The sequence below is a fragment of the Orycteropus afer genome, unplaced genomic scaffold (genome assembly GCF_000298275.1).
Source record: "Orycteropus afer afer isolate SDZICR_OR568_19922 unplaced genomic scaffold, OryAfe1.0 scaffold00350, whole genome shotgun sequence".
NCBI classification, from domain to species: Eukaryota; Metazoa; Chordata; class Mammalia; order Tubulidentata; family Orycteropodidae; genus Orycteropus; species Orycteropus afer.
The window spans coordinates 860,463-877,317 of record NW_006921937.1 but is presented as its reverse complement, the minus strand read 5'-3'; the positions used below and the strand labels follow the sequence as shown (position 1 = coordinate 877,317).

The following is a 16,855-nucleotide window of genomic DNA, read 5'->3' as shown; positions in this document are numbered from 1 at the left end:
AAATATATGTAAATTTAAATATGCCTAATTTCTTTGTTAAAATTGGATTATAATTTTAAAACTTACTTTCATTCATCAAGTGTTTAACTTTAATGGCTCTATGGTATTATGTTTTGTGAATATATCATAATTTATACTGTTAGTTTATTTCTTACATTTTACTGAAAAATCCTACTAAATTCTTACAGTGAAATCTTAGCAAATACCTGTGATTATTTATTTCAACATTTTATTATGAAAATTTTCAACATATGGAAAATTTGAAAAGATATACAGTGAGCATTCATATACCTCCTATTGACAGTCAATAATCAACATCTTCTATGCTTATGTTATATCTCTCCAATTATCCATTTATCTTTAGTTAACTTTTTAAGAAAATATTTAGAAGCTGGGTCATATGTTTTTCAACCACATTTTATAAAATATTTTCATTATGCTAAGTTACCCTCTAGGAGAATTTTTAGTACTGATTTATAGTCTTAGGGGGAAAAAAAAACCCAAACTCACTGCCATTGAGTCGATTCTGACTCTTAGTGTTTGACCCCCATTGGGTTTCCAAGGCTGTAAATCTTTATGGAAGCAGACTGCCTATGTTTTCTTCCCTGAAGCCTCTGGTGAGTTTGAACTACCAACCATTTGTGTGTATTAGCACACTTTCTGAACCCTTGTCAATACTGGATTTTATTATTTTTAATATAAAGTAAAAATGGTGTGATGTCAGATGTTTTCTAACTTCAGGGGAAGAGAAAAAAGTTAACATCAGCATCAGCTCAAGGGTGATTCCTGCGAGTGGAGGTCAGACATACTTCCACCCTCCATCCTTTTCATCAATTCTGACATAAGCCATTCTCCTCACTGCACTACTTCTCTGCTGGGTTTGTTAATTTGTTGCAGTGGCCACACAGAACTCACATTATCGAACTCATGGTTATAGAGTTTATTAGGAAAGTAACAGGTTATAATTCAGGATCAAGATCAAATTGAAAGTAAAAGGAATAAGTCAGGATATAGTTGTTTGATCAGGATGGCTTCTTCTTGGCCATGCCCACCCTTGGCTCTTGATCCTTGGCCTGGCCTCTGCCCTGCTTGGATAAGTGTTTAAAAGCTCTTTAAGCTCTGCCAGTACATGCTTGGGGCACCCCACACTACCTGGAGGCCTCCTGCTTGAAAGCGCTCAGCTTTCTTGCTTTGTGGGTCAGCGAGTTAGCCTGCTAGTCCCATTCCACTCCCATCTTGTGCAGTCTTCAGTGTTAAAGCTGTCTTTGTTGCCTCAGTCTATGAGATTCTCAGTGCCAGGATCTTAGGTCAGAAGATAAACTTTGCTCCTGCTCTTCCTAATGGAAGTGACATCCCCTCCCAACCTCTGTTACTAAATTCTCTTAAGCCTAGTGAGGTGGGAAAATTGACCAATCCCCTACAAGGGTTCCATGCACTTTATTTACATGATCCTATTAGGGTAGTGCCCTAATAAGATCATTTAGAAGAGATTAAATGATCAATGTAAACTGTAAATGAATGCTGTTTTTGTGAGTATTATATTTGTAGAGAATCATCTTAAGAGATAAAACAAGCAAGTTCTTCCATAACGCATAATGCATAATTCTTACATAATTATTTACCAAAAATTATAAAAAAAAAACATTTACAGTACAGTGAAATGCTTGCTTTAATATGGCCACTCTAGCCATGGTCTAGGAGCGCTGGTAGCGTAGTGCCTAAGGCACTTGACTGCTAACCAGAATGCTGGTGGTTCAAACCCACCAGCCACTCCTCAGAAGGACGGTTGGGCAATCTACTTCCATAATGATACAGCCTCAGAAACCCACGGAGGGGTGGCTATGAGTCAGGTCTGACTTGACAGCACTTAACAGCAGCCTCAGTCCTGGTCTTATAACTACCATAAAATGATAGGGTGGGATTATGCAAATAAGAGGCTGTGGCCCTCCGAGGGGATTAGAGAGTTTTGTTAATGTAAGTAAGGTACATGGAACCCTTGGGGATGTTGTTGTCGAGTTGCACTGACTCATAGCAACCCCTCCTTGGCTTTCTGAGGCGGTATCACTACGGAAGTAGTTTGCCCCATCTTCCTTCCGAGGAATGGCTGATGGGTTTGAACCGCCAGCCTTCTGGTTAGTAGTCAAGTGCCTTAGGCACTACGCTAGTTATTTAAGGGACAGTTAAGATCTCAAACCCCAAATCTTTAGTCTTTTTTTTTTTTTTAGTTTCTATACTGGTCTAAGGAAACTCTCGTGGTGTAGTGCCTAAGGCATCTGACTGTTAACCAGAAGGCTGGCGGTTCAAACCCACCAGCTACTCCTCGGAAGGAAGATTGGACAATCTATTTCCTTAGAGCTACCACCTCGGAAACCCAAGGAGGGGTTGCTATGAGTTGAATTGACTCAACGGCAGTGAGTTTGGTTTGGATACTAGTCTAAAAATAAGTATTATCGCTAGAAAGTTAGCTGTCGTGTCTTTAGAATTTTTTTCTTTCGTAGATTAGATGGAGCTTATTTAGAGGAATGATGAATTGGAGCAGTCAGAAGAACCAGAATCTCTTGAATTAAAAATACTTTTTCATTCACTGGGTAGTCTTCGGGTAGTAAAAACTGTTAATGTGACTTAGCTGCTAACCGAAAGTTTGGGGGTTCTAGTATATCCAGAGGTACCTCAGAAGAAAGTACTGACGATTTACTTCAGAAAAACCAGTCATTGAAAATCCTGTGGTTTTACTCTGACACAAATGGGGTTACTGTTAAGTTGAATTTGACGGCACCATAGCTGACTTTTTTCGTTCACTGGACCTTTACCCACTTTTTTGACCCTTGACCACCTGTATCCTACTCCGTGTAATACTAAATTGATGTAAAGACTCAGGCAAAACAAAGATGTAAATTTGAACTGTTAAGCAATCTAGGCATCTAGTTGGGCACATAGTGTAAAGTAGATTAGAAGGTGAAAGGCTTACAAAACAATCTTTCAATCTTTTAAATTACAAATTGCTAACATTTTATCTTATTTTAAAAGTATTTTACAAATAATATTTGTTAACTCAGATAAGGCTATTTATAGGAAGTTCTGTGGAAATCCATCTAGAAATATGTTGCTTTTGTTATCTTCAGAGTTTTCAGCCAAATCTCTTTGTTTACAGCTGGGCTCAAAATGCAGAGAACTCAAAGATATTCATTTTGGCCAGTGTTACAAGATCTCAGATGAAGGCATGATCGTCATAGCTAAGGGCTGTCTGAAATTACAAAGAATATACATGCAGGAAAACAAATTAGTAAGTACTTGTTACCATCCGGATATTGTTCATTTTATTTCTAACTTTTGAGTTTGATGAACTTGGTTTATAAAATTTTTCTTACTATTTTCTTTTAGTGGATGATGGGCAAGAATCCTCTTAACAGCAATGATTTATAAATGGATCATATAAGTGAATAGGTGCTTGTATGTGGTACTTGCATGTTACAAGTTCCTTATTAGCATATGTTAATGTGTCTTTTCTAAATTCTGATAGTGAACCAATTTAGGTATATTGGAAAAAATCAAATTTAGTTGCCAGACATAAGTATGAGGTTCTAATTCCTTCTGATTTCCTTAGAGACTATAAAAATTTTAGATAATTAGAATTTTTGATATCTAGGAAGATGTTTTTCCCATAGTTTGGTGAAAAATAAGATTCAATAAATTGGGACAGATAATCTTAGTAGTTCATAGGTTTTATATTTTAAGCACATTCATGTTTAATTCGTTCATGCTTGATGTATTTTAGTATATGTTTGAAAGCATTTACCTCTGTTGAGATATATTTCACATATAAAATTCACCCTTTTAGTGGTTTTTATTTTTTTATTGTGCTTTAGGTGCAAGTTTATAGAGCAGAGTTTGTTTCACATTCAACATTTCGTGTGCATTTAGTTTAACTCCCCATTTACCATTCCCAGTCCTAACCCAGTCTCCTCCCCTCTCTGCCCAGTAACCCACCTCCCCTCCCATGCCCCTCATGGTTATGTTCTCCTGTGTATCCTGCATTTCCTCCCTGCCAATGTTGAAACCTCTCTGGTGCCCTGTGGTCAATTGCTCCAAGGGATGCATTTCCATAGAGTATGTGGGTGTGTCACCCTGGGTTGAGTGCTCTGCATGTACATCTTGTTTACTGTTGGGCTGAGAGCCAGCCCCTGGGAGTGAGTTTTATTCCAGGCCCAAAATGTATCCCAGGGCGATAGTATTGGGGATCTCACCAGCCTCCATCCGACCATTTAGTGGTTTTTAGTACAAACAGAAAATTGTGTACAAACTTTGTGCAAATCACAGAATTATGCATTCATCATCACTAATTCTAGAACTTTTTCATTAGCACAAAAAGAAACCCTGCACTCATTAGCTGTCACTCTCTATCCCCTATACCTTCCTGCAGCCCTTGGTGCTGTATAATGTACATTTGGGCAATATCTGACCGCATTTTTGCTGGTGGGATCAACCCTGTAAAGTTCTATTATATTAAAAGTTCGAGGTACATACAGTCGTTCATAATAACAAATGGCACTACTTTGTGACCCACATCAAAACATTATTACTGTATTTTCATGTTAAAGTTTAAAATCTGGAGTATTCCTTTAAAGTTTTTTATGCATAGAAAGGTACATTTTGTACTATATACTGATAGAAACATTCGACTAACTGAGCTTAGATATGAACCATACCTAATTGTTCCCACTTACATCCACATTTGACTTAATGATAGACTGAGGAATGGAATTCATTCATATGTAACACGGTGTTTGCGTAATGTCTAAATCACATAATGCCCTATTTCACAGAATGTATCATGGACATTAAACGATACATGCTTGTACTTGAAAATATTGGCAAGCTGGTTCTCAAAGTGTAGCATATTTACAAAGAATGCTTGCTTTTTAATTGTATGTAAAAAATTTAGAAGTCTGTTGTTCCTTGGAGCCGGTTTATAAAATACAAATATTTTTGTTCTCAGATATGAAGTTAAATTTTGAAAGGTCTCTTAGACGTAGCAGTACTTAATGTGAGATAATGCTATTTTAAGAAGATAGGAATTAGAAAAATTTAAACACTTTGAATTAAAAATGTTTTTATTACCATTTAGAATATTTTCCCCTGAAATTACATAGTAAAAGTATTTCACATTCCTCTGTACATTTAATAAAATTTTAATAATCACTTGTGAGGCACTATGGTCTTGTGGAGAGAATAAGGTCTTCAGAGTCAGACTGAACTTTTGAATTCACCCACTTGCATTGTGACCCTTACAGAGTTACTTAAACTCTCTGAACCTCATTTGCAAATGGGGTTATTAATGCTTGTTTTTTTTTTCAGGTTGAAGTTTTGATGATTAAATGAGATCATGTTCTTACAGTCTCTAGTACAGACTCTGACCCATAGGAGACACTAGAAAACTGGTAGTTTTTGTGGTATTACTGCTGTATTTGTTATCTGTTGGTTTCTACTATATCTTCTATGTAAATGAAAGGATGGTAATCACTACTCAAAAATTTTGTTTTCTCATGTAATGGGGATATTTGTTGAGTAATACTTGTTTATTTATTCAATAAACATAAAGAAACACTTTTTCTGTTCATTAAAAAAATTTTGGCCAGTAATTTCCCAAAGGAATAATCTGTATATGTTTTGAAGGTTCTAGTTAAGTTCCCATTAGTTTGTCTCTCATATTGTACTACATTAAAAAATGTTTTATCCTTAAATCGTGAGTGAAATAAATTTTCTATTTTTAGTCAGTAAATATTTGATTTTTTTGGAAATTTGAAGTAGTTTTGCTAAGTCTTAAAGTGAAGTAAAATTATTTCAGTTTAAGGTTCTTAGGGAAATTTAGAATAATTTGAACTATCATATTAGTTAACAATTGAATTTTTTGCATTTGTGAAATGAGAACTTTTTGAATTACATGCAAAGCTACTATTTTAAGTAATTTCATTTTCACTTTGAGAAGTTTTGTTAATTGTCATTTAACAACAAATATTTTAAACTAACAAGTACTTGAGCTATTTAAAGAGGACAGTAATAGAAGTTGGCCTGTGCTTTGTCAAATATACATGGATTTCGTTATTTTTTTAGTTCTTTCATATTGAATCTTCTTGAAAGCAGTACTAAGGGCTTCTTTTGTACTCGAAAAATAATCATAACATACTGGGGGTTTTTTAAGTGTAAATATTGCTGACTTAAAATATTATCAAATTGTTTTAAATACATTGGCATTATTTGACGGTATATTTTTTTCATGTTATACTTTGGCCTTTAGATGGCAGCATTGTCTTTGTATAGTTCACGGACGTAGTTTGTGTGTGTGTGTGTGTTTATGTGTGTGTGTGTGTGTGTGTGTGTGTCCTTGATGTAACAGGATATAATGCTGCTGCACAGTTTCTGCAGTTTCCGGATTCATTTTTTACTTTTTTCCTTTAGGCATTTTAATGGGAAAATTTCTTCATATGGTCATTTGACATATTAACTGCATCTAGAGTGTTACAAGGTGAACTTGCCATTTTACACAAAGTTGAAAGAGTTCTAACATTCTTACTTGTGGCACTGATTTAAGTAGGATAAACTTGAGAATAGGGTAAGGATTCCTGTTTTTATTAGAGGGAGAAGTTTTATTTAGGTGGAAACTGAGGGCATTGCCTTGGCATTTTAACACTCAAATAAATGAGTTATGATGAGATAAAAAAAAATTGAGGACTTGTATGTAAAATCTCCATGAAAGAGAATGAGTTTCTGTTTCAGTCATTTTTGAGTGAGATAAGTAGCATGCATCTACATGGGTGTATTTGCATTTGCTGCAAAGCTGTTCTGTAGACTCTAGATACAGATCTGAGGAATACTACTGTAGTGAAGATCTAGCATATTGTATACGTAAGTCTCCATAAGCCTCCCTTCTAGCAAAAGCTTATATATCACTTCTGTGTAGTACTTACATAGAGCTATTCTTAAGTCATATTTAGTTTGGGTTTTTAGTTACTGATTATCTAGAAAACTCAGGAAGCATATTCTATTTAGTTCTTTATTGTCCTACTCCAGATTTTTTACTTTTGGGATAGTAAGGCTCTTTGGGCCCCTTTTTATTCAGTTGTAAAATGATGATGTTAGATAGATTATTTGTCACTTATTGTCTGGTCTGATGTTTTAAATTATTGGGATTTTATGATTTATTTAAGAAAATAGATGTCCTAAGTCTTAGAGTTAGCATATTTAATATGCATCTGTATGGGTTTTTTTTGTTTGTTTTTACACTTTCTACTCTGTAAATTTGGCTTGTGTACTAGTACAGATTTCTGGATTATCAAGAAAATGTTCATGTATTATGACTATATTGTAGAAAGTTTTAAATGATAAGAGTGTCCTGTTTAAAATGTCATTTCCTAAAAGTTATTTGTGGTATTTTATTTTTTAACGTCTTGGTCAAGTGATATTTTACTAGTTTTGTAATTTTATGGCATTGCATAGAGTCCTGGCTGCTTCTGTCACAATACCATGTTTGTTTTTCATTGTTCTTTCAAGGCTCACATGTACAGGGTAGGATCTAATCACCTCTCTGGGCTTTCTTCTCCCATACTAGTAGCATTTATGGGGCACTGAGGCAAATGCCATGGTTGAGTTGAATTCAGCTGGGTTTAAACCTTGATTCTGCTGTTTCTTGCTAATAGACTTTGGGGTAGTTAACTAATTTTTGTGCTTTCATTTCCTTGTTTGCAGAAAGGATATAATACTACCTCTAAAGTGTTCTTATGAGGATCAGACTAAATGAGATTAAGAGGTAAAGCACCAAATGTGTTTCAGGGCTCCAAACACAGGAAGTCTTCATTAATTTTCCACCTCTCTCCATTAGGGTTTGATTTACATACTCTACCAATTTGAAGTTCCAGTGCCTACTATCACGTACAGTAGTCTGACTTCCCCTGATAGCTCGCAATAGTTTAATTCTTTTCTGTTGCTTGTTGTGAATTGCCTAAGGCACTTGACTGCTAACCAGAAGGCTGACAGTTCAAACTCATCAGCTGCTCCTCGGAAGGAAGGTTGGGCAATCTACTTCCCTAGTGATAGTGCCTCAGAAACCCAAGGAGGGGTTGCTATGAGTTGGATCCAACACCACGACAGTGAGTTTGTTTTTTTTATTTTATTGTGAATTGAGGCCATGTTGATCATTAGATGAGTAAGTCATCCTGCAACTGGGGTGTGTAAGGTAAATATTTTTGGTAGAACCTAATTCTCACCTTCTGTGCTGAAGATTCAGGTTTGATTCCTGGTTAGTGTACCTCATGTATAGCTACTACCCTTCTGTCAGTGGGGGCTTGTGTGTTACTCTGATGCTAAACAGGTTTCAGTGGCACTTTCAGACCAAGATAAACTAAGAAGGAATGCCTGGTGATCTGTTTTACAAAATCAGCCAGTGAAACCTCTATGGATCACAGTGGTTAGATCCATAATTGATAACGGTGGCTAATAATTCAGCATTTTCTGAAGGTTTACATTTTCTGACTCTTTAACTCTTCAACTTAGAGTTAATATAGCCCTCCACCCCTAACCTCCTGTGGCCTAGCTATGCTCCTGGTATCTTCTTTCTCAAATGCGTCTTATAAAATAAGTTTATTTGTAATCCCAAATATACATAACTTCTATTTGTGAGGGTACTCACCACAACTTCCAGAATATTCCTGGGTAGTTACTCTCTTTCATTGCCCTTTCCCCTTCTGATGGATGGGGCATTTTCTTATACTCAGAGTTACTCTAGTTAACAGTGAGGCATGGATGTAGCATTCTTAAGAAGATGGCCTAAAGGTGCTAAATTTTGTTTTATTATTATATATGGTGTTTCAGAATTTTGCTTTCATTTGTTGAAATTTAAAATTTTAATGATTTTCTTTTATTTAGTGATTATAATATACCAGGAACTATACTATAGGTTTTAATAATTAATCCTCAAAACCATCATATGCGGGAGCTATTTTTATTCCATTCTACAGATGAAGAAATTGAGGCCTAGAGAGGTTTATTAACAATACATAAATGTCAAAATTTAGATCTGTCAGACTCCCAAACCTTTTCCCTAAATACCTTTTGGTTTTTGATTGCATGGTTGTAGCTGACCTTCATGCTTTTGAAACCAGTGATTTCCAAAAGGTATTAAACCAGTTGTCGTTGAGTTGATTCCAACTCGTGGCAACCCCATGTGTGTTAGAGTAGAACTGTGCTCTGTAGGGTTTTCAGTGGCTGATTTTTCAGAAGTAGATCACCAGGCCTTACTTCTGAGATGCCTCTGGGTGAATCTGGACCTCTAACCTTTTGGTTAGCAGCTGAGCATGTTAACTGTTTGCAATATCCAGGACTTGCCAGAAGGCGTTACCTGTTGTTGCTGAATCAATTCCAGTTCATGGCAACCCCATGTATTGCAGAGTAGAGCAGTGCTTCACAGAGTTGTTAAGGCTTTTACCTTTTGGAAGCACATTGCCAGGCCTTTATTCTGAGCTACCTGTGGGTGGGTTTGAATTGCTAACCTTTCGGTTAGTTGAGTACTTAACCATTTTAACTACACAGGGACTCCTCCAAAAGGCATTATCCCCCTTTAAAACCCTGTGGACAGGTGCTATGAAACACCAAATAAAGTTATTTATTAGCATGAGTAGAAGATCTTTTTGCTGGGATGATAACTGAATTCAGGGGAAGCTACAAGTGCCAATAGGAATATATTGAAAACTTTTCTTTATATTGTACTCCTATTTGTATAAAGTTTACTACTTTGCAAAACATAGTATTTTATATTTTTTCTTTTAATGAAATTTGGACACAGAAGGTAGTGGTACCATTTCCTTTTTGTCCAGCAGTTTCGGTAGAAACTTGAGTGAATTAGTAAATTTGCCCTTCTCTGCTCTGATTGTTAATACTTCCTTCTAGTATGTAATATTTGAATGTCTACTATGTATACCAGGCACTGTGAAGAGAGTTGAGGGAGAAGAGTTAATACTGCCAAAAAGAAAAGATCCTAATCTTATCATAAATGTTATGGAAATGCCAGTTGTAAAAATTTTGTGTGAGGAATTGAAGGAAGAATAAGGAAATCTTGTAAATAATAGATGATATTTGACCTGAGTCTGGGATGATGTGATTAATGTGATGTAAACAGACATTCTTTTGGGAATGGGATTACAGGTGTGGTAAACAGCATTAACAAAGGCAAGCCAGGAAAATACATGGAGCATTTAATAAATGGTGATGTTCCAGCGTGACTAGGTTCATAGGCTAGGTGGTAGAGGAGGTATTCAAGTTTGGTTTGAAAAGGAAAACAAGGACCAGATTATTAAGTTTCTTGAGTGCCATGCCTAAGAATTTGGAAGCCGCTAGGTAATGGGGATTTTCGTGGGGATTTTCAGCAAATGTGAAACGTGATCATACTTTCGGAATTTGTAGTTGTTAATTTTGAGAAATTACAAGTATAGAATACTAGAAAGAATAATATAACATCCATATGCCAGTCGACCAGAAATTGCCTATTATTTATCATTTAGTTAAATTTGCCACTTCTCCTTGAATTAAAAAGGCAAATAAAATTTGAGTCCCTGTTGTCTTGTATTTTTAGCATCATCCCACTGTCTCCTTTCAGAGGCAACTACTATGATGATTTAATTTAAAAAATTAAAACAGCTAGTTTTACATACATAGTGTATAACCATAAATAATATGTTATTGTTTAGTTTGTGGTCATTAGTTTATAACTCATCTCACAAAGCATGTATTAGTCTACAACTTGCTTTTTTATGTTTAAGTAGTTCAGAGACCTAGCCATAATGAATATAGCTAGATAATGTGTACAATATGTAGCTTATTTCTTTTAAGAAAAATAACTATTACCAGATACTGTCAAGTTTAGGTTATCCAAATTGCCATTTTCTCTTGATTCTTATTTCTGTAAATCAACTTTGGTAATTCTATTGTATTTATCACTTGTTTGTCCATTCCTTATTGAAGGACAATGTTACCTCTTCCAGTGTTTAGTCCCATAGGCAATGTTGCTGTAAAATCCTCCTGCAAATGTCCTGTGCATATCTCCAAGCATTTCTCTAGGGAATATATCTAGAAGTTTAAATACAGGATAGTAAGATATGTAGATTTTCAAATTTTCACAAGCTGTTGTCTTCCCTTAGTAATTGAAATCATGATTTACAGGTGTATCTTGTCTGATGTCTCGTGAGCTCTTTTGAGAGCAAGGAATATCTATTTACCTTTGTGTCCATTCCCTCCTAGCTTTGACACATAATAGATATTCAATACATGTTGGTTTAATGACAAATTGGCTACTATGGAATCGAATATACTTGTAAAAATGTTTCTTCAAATATTTAGGGGACACATTTCAAAAGAAGGTGCATGTAAATATATGAGTTAACATTAGTTTCAAGATGCAGAATCAGTAGTTTTCTAACTATTCCAATAGATTTCTTTGATGTAGTTACTACATTAAGATGATATTGTTTCACAGATTTATCCAGCTACGGTCATTAAAATACTCAAGGAGTATTTTCTGGGACAATTTTGTTCAACAACATGCAGTTCTGATAAACTACAACATAATTTCTTGTCTTCTTTTAGGATTATGTTGATTTGTATATTTTTTGTATTGAACAATAAAACATGCATTATTTTATCCTTTTCTGTAAATACTTCTTAGTAACATTGCTTACATTCTTCAAGTTGTGAACCATTTTTGCTATTCCCAAATCATCCATCACCATTAACAGTCAATGAGTTCTAAGCTTTACCCTACTCTCCCACATCTACTTAAAAAAAAAAAAAAAAAAAGCTGCACTGCCATTGAGACGAGTTGACTCATAGTGACCCTTTCTTGAGATTCCAAGGTGATATCTCTATGGAAGTAGATTGCCAAGTCTTCCTTCTGAGGAGTGACTAGTGGATTTGAACTGCTAGTCTTCTGGTTTGCAGTCAAATGCCTTAAGCAGTACACCACAGAGTTTCCTCATCTACTTACCACTAATTAATTATGATTTTTATGTAATTTCTTATTTCATATAAGTGATATTATATAATATTTGTCCTTTTTTGACTGACTTATTTCATTCAGCAGAGTGTTCTCTAAGTTTATCCATGTTGTGGCATGCATCAGGACTTCATTCCTCTTTATGACTCAGTAATAGTCAATTATATGTATATACCACGTTTTATCTACTCATCAGTTGGACATTTTCATTTTTTGACTATTGTACATAGTGCTGTCATGAATGTAGGTGCACATGTGTTAGTTCACATCCCTGCTTTCAGGGCTTTTGAGTATATGGCTAAGAGTGGAATTGCTGGGTCATAAGAAGCTCTAAGGAGTCCTGGTAGTATATGATGGTTATGCTTTCAGCTGCTTAGAGGTCAGTGGTTCAAACCCATCAGTGATTCTATAAGAGAAAAGACCTGGCATTCTGCTTTCATGAAGATTACAGCCTAGGTAACCCTAGGTGTGGTACCTTTATTCTGTCTTAGGTCGCAGTGAACCTAAATTGACTCGATAGCATACAACAACATGGCCCTATGTTAACTTTTTGTGTGTTTTCCAAAATGGCTGTACAAACTTTAAATCCCACTAGCAGTGGATGAGGGTTCCCGTTTTTTCGCAACCTCTTTAATACTTAGTGTTCTCCATTCTTTGAATTATTGCCATTCTAATGGGGTGAAATAGTGTCTCATTGTGGTTTTGATTTGCATCTCTCTAATGGACAATGAAGGAGCTCTGGTAGCATAGTGCATAAGGCATTTGACTGCTAACCAGAAGGTTGGCAGTTCAAACCCACCAGCCACTCTGTGGAAGGAAGACTGGGTAATAATCTACTTCCATAAAGATTTATTGCCTTGGAAACCCAAAGGGGATTGCTATGATTCGGAGTCAACTTGATGGTGGTGAGTTTAGTTTTTAGTTTTAATGGCCAATGACTTAGAGCATCTTTTCGTGAGCATATTTGGACATGATCTGTGATGAAATGTCTCTTCAAATTTACCCATTTTTTGATTGGGTTGTTAGGTTTTTTTTGTTGTTAAGTTATAAAATATTTTGGATAATTAGGCCTTTATCAGACATATGTTGTTGTTATGTGCTATGGAGTCGGACCCAATTCATAGTGACCCCTCCTTGGGTTTCCGAGGCAGTATCACTATGGAAGTAGATTGCCCAGCTTTCCTTCTGAGGAGTGGCTGGTGGGTTTGAATCGCCAGCCTTCTGGTTAGCAGTCAAGTGCTGTAGGCACTGTGCTACCAGAGCTCCCTATGATTCCCCAATATTTTCTCCTATCCTGTAGGCTGTCTTCTCTTGATGAAGAAATACTTTTTCTGATTAAAAACAAAACAAAACAAAAACAACTCATTTTGATAAACAAAAAAATACTTTTTTTAATAAAGTCTTTTGATGAACTGGAGCTCTGGTGGTGCAGTGGTTAAGACATTCACCTCCTAGCCAAAAGGTCAGTGATTCAAAACCATCAGCGGCTTCGTGGGTGAGGGAGAAAGGTGAGACAGTCTGTTGCTGTAAGGATTTACAGCCTTGGAAGCCCTTTGAAACAGTTCCACTCTGTCTTGTAGGGTCTCTATGAGTTGAAATTGTCTCAATGATGTGGTTTTTTGGGGGGTGGGGGATGAACTGAAGTGTTTAATTTTTAAAAATTTTAATTAATTATTTTTATTGTGATTTGGGTGAAAATTTACAGAGCAAATTCACTTTCCATACAGCAGTTTACATACACTTTGTCTCATGACATTGACCACAATTTACCACTTTGCCACAGCTCCTCTCCTACTTCATTCTGATAGTTACCTCTTCCCTGTGTCCATCCCTCCATGCACTCCTGCCCCCTGAGCTATCTCCCTGTGCAAAAGCAGCCCTTCTTCTCCCATGATTGTTTTCTCCAAGGAGTGTATCTACCTCAGGTAAATGTTCAACTCATATTGCCTGTCTTTTGTTTGGCTGGAAATTACAGGTGTGGGTTCAATTCCAGATCTGAAGGGCAGCTAGGGGCCATAGTCTCAGTGGTTCCACCAGGCTCTATTGGACAAGCAAACCTGGTCCCCCCCCCCCCTTTTTTTTTCTCCAAATGATTTTGAGTTTTGTTCCACATTGTTCGACCTCTCTACCCAGGATCTCCTACATAGGTCCCCTTCCAAGTGGTTGACAGTGGTAGCCAGGCACCATCTTGTTCTTCTGGACTCATAGTCATATAGGCTGCAGATCGGATGGTGTACCAGTTGCTAAGACTAATTGTTTCCATGAATTTTGGTTTTCTTCATTCTTCTTTACTCTGGATGAGGAGAGACCCATTGTTGCATCTAGATGGCAGCTTGCAAGGTTTTAAGATCCCAGTCGCTACTCACCAAAGTAGGAGGTAGAACAATGTTTTATGTAGTATGTTATGCCAATTGAGCTTGATGTCCTCTGCCACTATGGTCCCGAGTATTTAATTTTTATGACATCCTATTTACCTTACCTTTTTTTTCCCCTTTATTTTTTTGCTCCTCTGCTTTTGTTGTCATCTTAGGTAGTCCATAACAGCAGTCTAGCTTACACAACTTTGTCCTTATATTTTCTTTTATGAATTTTATGGTTTTAGTTTTCAGATAAATGTCCTTATCCATTTTTAATTTGTGTGTGTGTGTGTGTGTGTGTGTATGGTGTAACAGTTGGATGCTGGTTCATTCTTTTGCATGTGGGTATCTGATTTTCAAAGCACTATCCAGGTGAGGGGTGGGATACAGGTAAGGGGCGGGAGAGGCAGGGAGGGCCTAGTTCCCAGAGCCAGGAAAGGGAGGGAGCACTGGGGACCACAAAGTGGCAGGATGCGGGTAGGAATTAGGTAAGGGGAGAAGGAAAGGTAGAAAGGTTTCCAACAGCTAAGGGAGATGAACTTTTCTGTCTGTTTCCCATCCTGTGGGGCTTGCACATTGCTCTGAGGCTTGAGGCTGTGCCACCAGTGTTTCATATGACAGCAGGGTTGCACATGGTGCACAGGTTTCAACGTAGCTTACAGACTGAGACAGACTAGGAAGAAGGAAGGGCCATCCATGTCTCAAAAAACTGGTCAGGGAAAACCTTATGAATAGCAGAGAAACACTGTCTGATACATTACTGGGCATCTTTATGAATAGCCCGGAAACATTGACACAGTGTAGAAAGGTGAGCCCCTTGGGTCGCAAGTCACTCAGAATAGGACTGGGAAAGAGCTGCCTCATGAGAGTAGAACCAACCTTAATGATAGGATAAAGTAATCTTTTGGGACCTCCATGTGTTGATGTGGCATAACTCAAATTGAGGAGAAACAGCTGCAAACATCCATTAAAAATCAGGACATGGAATGTAGGAAGTATGAATCTAAGAAAATTGGAAATTGTCAAAAATGAAACAGAACACATAAAGATTGATATCCTAGGCATTAGTGAGCTGAAATGGACCAGCTTTGGGCATTTTGAATCAGACAGCTGTATAATCTACTATGTTGGGAATGACAGTTTGAAGAGGAATGACATGGATTCATCATCACAAAGGATGTTTCAAGATCTGTCCTGAAGTACAGTGCTGTCAGTGATAGGATAATAGCCATATGCCTAAAAGGAAGATGCGTTAATACTACTACTATTCAAATATACACACCAACCAACAAAGCCAAAGATGAGGAAATTGAAGATTTTTATGAACTTCTGCAGTCTGAAATTGGCTGAACATGCAATCAAGATATGTTAACTATCACTGATGATTGGAATGCAAAAGTCTGAAACAAAGAAGATTCACTGGTATTTGGAAAATTTGGCCTTAGTGATAGAAATAACGCTGGGGATCACATGATAGAATTTTGCAAGACCAATGACTTATTCATTGCAAATACCTTTTTTTAACAACACAAATGGTAGCTATACACGTGGACTTCACCAGATGGAATACACAGGAAACAGATTGACTACATCTGTGGCATGAGGCAATGGAAAAGCTTAATTTCTTCAGCCAAAACAAGGCCAGGAGCTAATTGTGGAACAAACCATCAACTGCTCATAGGCAAGTTCAACTTGAAGTTAAAGACAATTAAAACAAGTCCACAAGAGCAAAAATATGGCCTTGAATATATCCCTACTGAATTTAGAGACCATCTAAAGAGTAGATTTGATGCATTGAACACCGATGACTGAAAGCCAGAAGAATTGTGGAATGACATCAAGACCATCATCCATGAAGAAAGCAAGAGGTGATAAAAATGCAAGAATGAAAGGAAATACCAAATTGGATGTCAGAAGAGACTCTGAAATTTGCCCTTGAGTGAAGAGTAGCTAAAGCAAATGGGAGAAATGACAAGAAAAAGACCTGAACAGAAGATTTCAAAGAGTAGCTTGAGCAGACAAAGCCAATTACTATAATGAAATGTGCAAAGACCTGGAGTTAGAAAACCAAAGGGAAGAACATGCCTGGCATTTCTCAAGCTGAAAGAACTGAGGAAAAAAATTAAGCCTCGAGTTGCAATATTGATTGATTCTATGGGCAAAATATTGAATGATGCAGGAAACATCAAAAGAAGATGGAAAGAATACACAGAGGCACTGTACTAAAAAGAACTGGTCCATCTTCTTCATAAAATGGAGGTCGCATATGTTCGGGAACCAACGGTATTGATAGAAGAAGTTGAAGCTGCGTTGAAGGAATTGGTGAAGAACAAGGCTCCAGGAATTGACAGAATACCCATTGAGATGTTTCAACAAATGGATGCCCTGCTGGAGGCACTCACTTGGCTATGCCAGGAGATTTGGAAGACAGCTACCTGGCCAAGTGACTGGAAGAGATCCA

General features: G+C 36.8%; 1 protein-coding gene across 1 annotated transcript in view; it reads left to right on the top strand.

The window, feature by feature from the left end:
- The window catches only part of FBXL17 (F-box and leucine rich repeat protein 17), an 846,026-nt gene that overhangs the window by 156,084 nt on the left and 673,087 nt on the right, over nucleotides 1-16,855 (top strand). Inside the window, exon 4 of the mRNA XM_007952585.2 lies at nucleotides 3,152-3,283. Coding sequence (XP_007950776.1) covers nucleotides 3,152-3,283 — 132 coding nt within the window. The remainder of the gene's footprint in view (nucleotides 1-3,151; nucleotides 3,284-16,855) is intronic.